Source organism: Enoplosus armatus, chromosome 22, assembly GCF_043641665.1.
Source record: "Enoplosus armatus isolate fEnoArm2 chromosome 22, fEnoArm2.hap1, whole genome shotgun sequence".
Lineage (NCBI taxonomy): Eukaryota > Metazoa > Chordata > Actinopteri > Centrarchiformes > Enoplosidae > Enoplosus > Enoplosus armatus.
In genome coordinates this window covers 1,071,024-1,073,625 of record NC_092201.1, presented here as the reverse complement: position 1 = coordinate 1,073,625, position 2,602 = coordinate 1,071,024, and the positions used below count along the sequence as shown (strand labels likewise).

General features: G+C 55.0%; 1 protein-coding gene across 1 annotated transcript; it reads right to left on the bottom strand.

Moving 5' to 3' along the window:
• Positions 1 to 431: 431 nt before the first annotated feature.
• Positions 432 to 2,091, bottom strand: LOC139304806 (shaker-related potassium channel tsha2-like). Its single transcript, XM_070928683.1, has one exon. It carries the CDS (start codon positions 2,089 to 2,091, stop codon positions 649 to 651), a length of 1,443 nt encoding a protein of 480 aa, XP_070784784.1. The 3' UTR covers positions 432 to 648.
• Positions 2,092 to 2,602: the final 511 nt, after the last annotated feature.

The window sequence follows — 2,602 nt, the reverse complement described above, 5'->3', positions numbered from 1 at the left end:
AAAGGTTCAAATAAAATCTGATCAAAGTCTTCTAATTATAGGATAACTGATTCTTTCAGCCTGCTGCACATCATCTGATCCACCACTGGGCTCCATCCAACCTGAATGGAAAATACATGAGGGTGAAATAACAGGTGTGTGTGCGTGTGTGTGTGTGTGTGTGCGTGTGTGTGCGTGTGTGCGTGTGTGTGTGTGCGTGCGTGCGTGTGTGTGTGTGTGTGCGTGTGTGTGCGTGCGTGCGTGTGTGTGTGTGTGCGCGTGTGTGCGTGTGTGTGTGTGTGTGTGTGCGTGTGTGTGTGGGACCATAATAAAAACCATGTGCCTCCTGCATCACTCTGTAAATTTAGATTACATTGGTCCTGTGTTGTGTCTCTGCTGAGAAACAGAAAAGCAAATGTAAACTTTAAACCTGCATCATTAGGACAATAAATTATTATGCGTTTACTAAGAGAGACATTAATAATACAAATAATAAAGTGCTACAACTGGCTATAGGCTGATCGTTTCTAAGCGTTTCCCCGACTCAAGGCGCGCGTAATGGAAGACTTATAATCCCTCACTGTGATGGCAGAAATAAGGAGCCCGCCGGTCTAAACTGAAAGCAGGGTGTCGGTGATGGCACTGAAAGACGCCCTCTGTGGGTCAGAATCAAACGTCGGTGAGCTTCCCGGTGTAGGCTTTGTGCGGGCTGCAGTTGGTGTATTTGATGGAGTCCGCGTCGTCGCTGTCCAGGTAGTCGGACTTGGACAGAGACGGCTTGCTGTCGCTCTTCTTGAACTCTCCAAACTGCGGCTGCTGCTGGCCGCAGGTCACGTGCGTGTACTGGAACTGCTCCTCGTGCTCCGTCTCCCGGTGGTAGAAGTAGTTGAAGTTGGAGACGATGACCGGCACCGGGAGCGCGATGGTCAACACTCCGGCGATGGCGCACAGGGAGCCGACGATTTTACCCCCGATGGTGACCGGACACATGTCCCCGTAGCCCACCGTGGTCATGGACACCACCGCCCACCAGAACGCGTCCGGGATGCTGCTGAAGACCGAGTCTGGGTCGTCGGTCTCCGCGAAGTACACCGCGCTGGAGAAGAGGATGACCCCGATGAAGAGGAAGAATATAAGCAGTCCCAGCTCCCTCATGCTGGCCTGCAGGGTCTTCCCGAGGATCTGGAGCCCCTTGGAGTGTCTGGAGAGCTTGAAGATCCGGAAGACCCGGACCAGGCGGATGACCCTGAGGATGGCCAGCGACATGGCCTGCTGTCCGTTCCCCTGGTGCTCCGCTAACTCCAGCCCCAGCGTGATGAAGTAGGGCATGATGGCCACGATATCGATGGTGTTCATGATGTTCTTAAAGAAAGCGGGCTTGCTCGGGCAGGCGAGGAACCTGACCAGCAGCTCGAAGGAGAACCAGATGATGCAGAGAGTCTCCACGATGAAAAACGGGTCTGTGAACGGGTTTGGCTTCTTTGCGCGCGCGGTGCCGTTCACGACCAGGTCCTGGTCAAACGTTCTGGTTTCCTCCCTGAACTCGGGTAAAGTCTCCAAACAGAAAATCACAATGGAGATGAGAATAACCAGCACTGAAACTATGGCGATCCCCCTGGCGGGTCCGGAGCTCTCCGGGTACTCGAACAGGAGCCAAACCTGTCGCTGGAACTCGTTGTCAGGCAGCGGGCGCTCTTCCTCCTTAATAAACCCCTCATCCTCCTTGAAATTCTCTATCACCTCCTCCCCCAGTTCGTAGAATTTAATCTCCTCCATGAAAATGTCCACCGGCACGTTGACGGGTCTCCGGAGCCTGCCCCCGGACTGGTAGTAGTAGAGGATGGCATCGAAGCTGGGTCTGTTCCTGTCGAAGAAATACTCGTTCCTCAGCGGGTCGAAGAAGCGCATCCTCTTGCGCGGGTCCCCCAGCAGGGTGGAGGGGAACTGGGCGAGCGTCTTCAGCTGCGTCTCGAAGCGCAGCCCGGAGATGTTGATGACCACCCGCTCGCAGCACTCCTGGTTCTCGACTCTCTCCGGGTCGTACACATCCTGGGCTGACAGCGCGGCCAGTGCCACAGTCTCATCCAGGTTCTCTCCGGGCACCACTGTCATTTTTCCCCCCCAGACAAGGGCGACGCTTCCCGCACCTCAGTCCTCTCTGTTCCCCCTCCGACACCCCCGCGCGTATTTGGAAACCAGCTGAGCGTCTCCGCGTGTCTTCCTCCTCTTTGTCGGTGTGTCGGCGTCACGTCTGCAGGTGAGCTGGCTCCTCTGGCATTTTTGTGCCCCCCCCCTCACCAGGCTCACCTTTCCCGTCCACGCGCTGCTGTAGTCTGGACTATCGGCTGTCACATTCACTGCATCTTAAGCAGGCTTTGCCCTCCCCGAGCTGACGTGTGTGTGCACGCTCTCTCACTGAGGGGGGAAATAAAAACACAGATGCGGGCACATACGCTCACAATGAATCCGATGCAGACATTCAGGAGCAAACGTGCTGAAAACAACATGGATTTCCTGGCAGAACATCAGGACAGCGGAGAGTTTGCGTGCACAGAAAGTGTCGTGCGTAATGAACCTGTTGTCTCCAGTGTTGCTCAGGCTCAAGGTTATCACTTCACTTGTT

What these genes read in the sequence shown, in the direction of transcription:
- LOC139304806 (XM_070928683.1), bottom strand. Translation starts at nt 2,091, where the DNA reads ATGACAGTGGTGCCCGGAGAGAACCTGGATGAGACTGTGGCACTGGCC.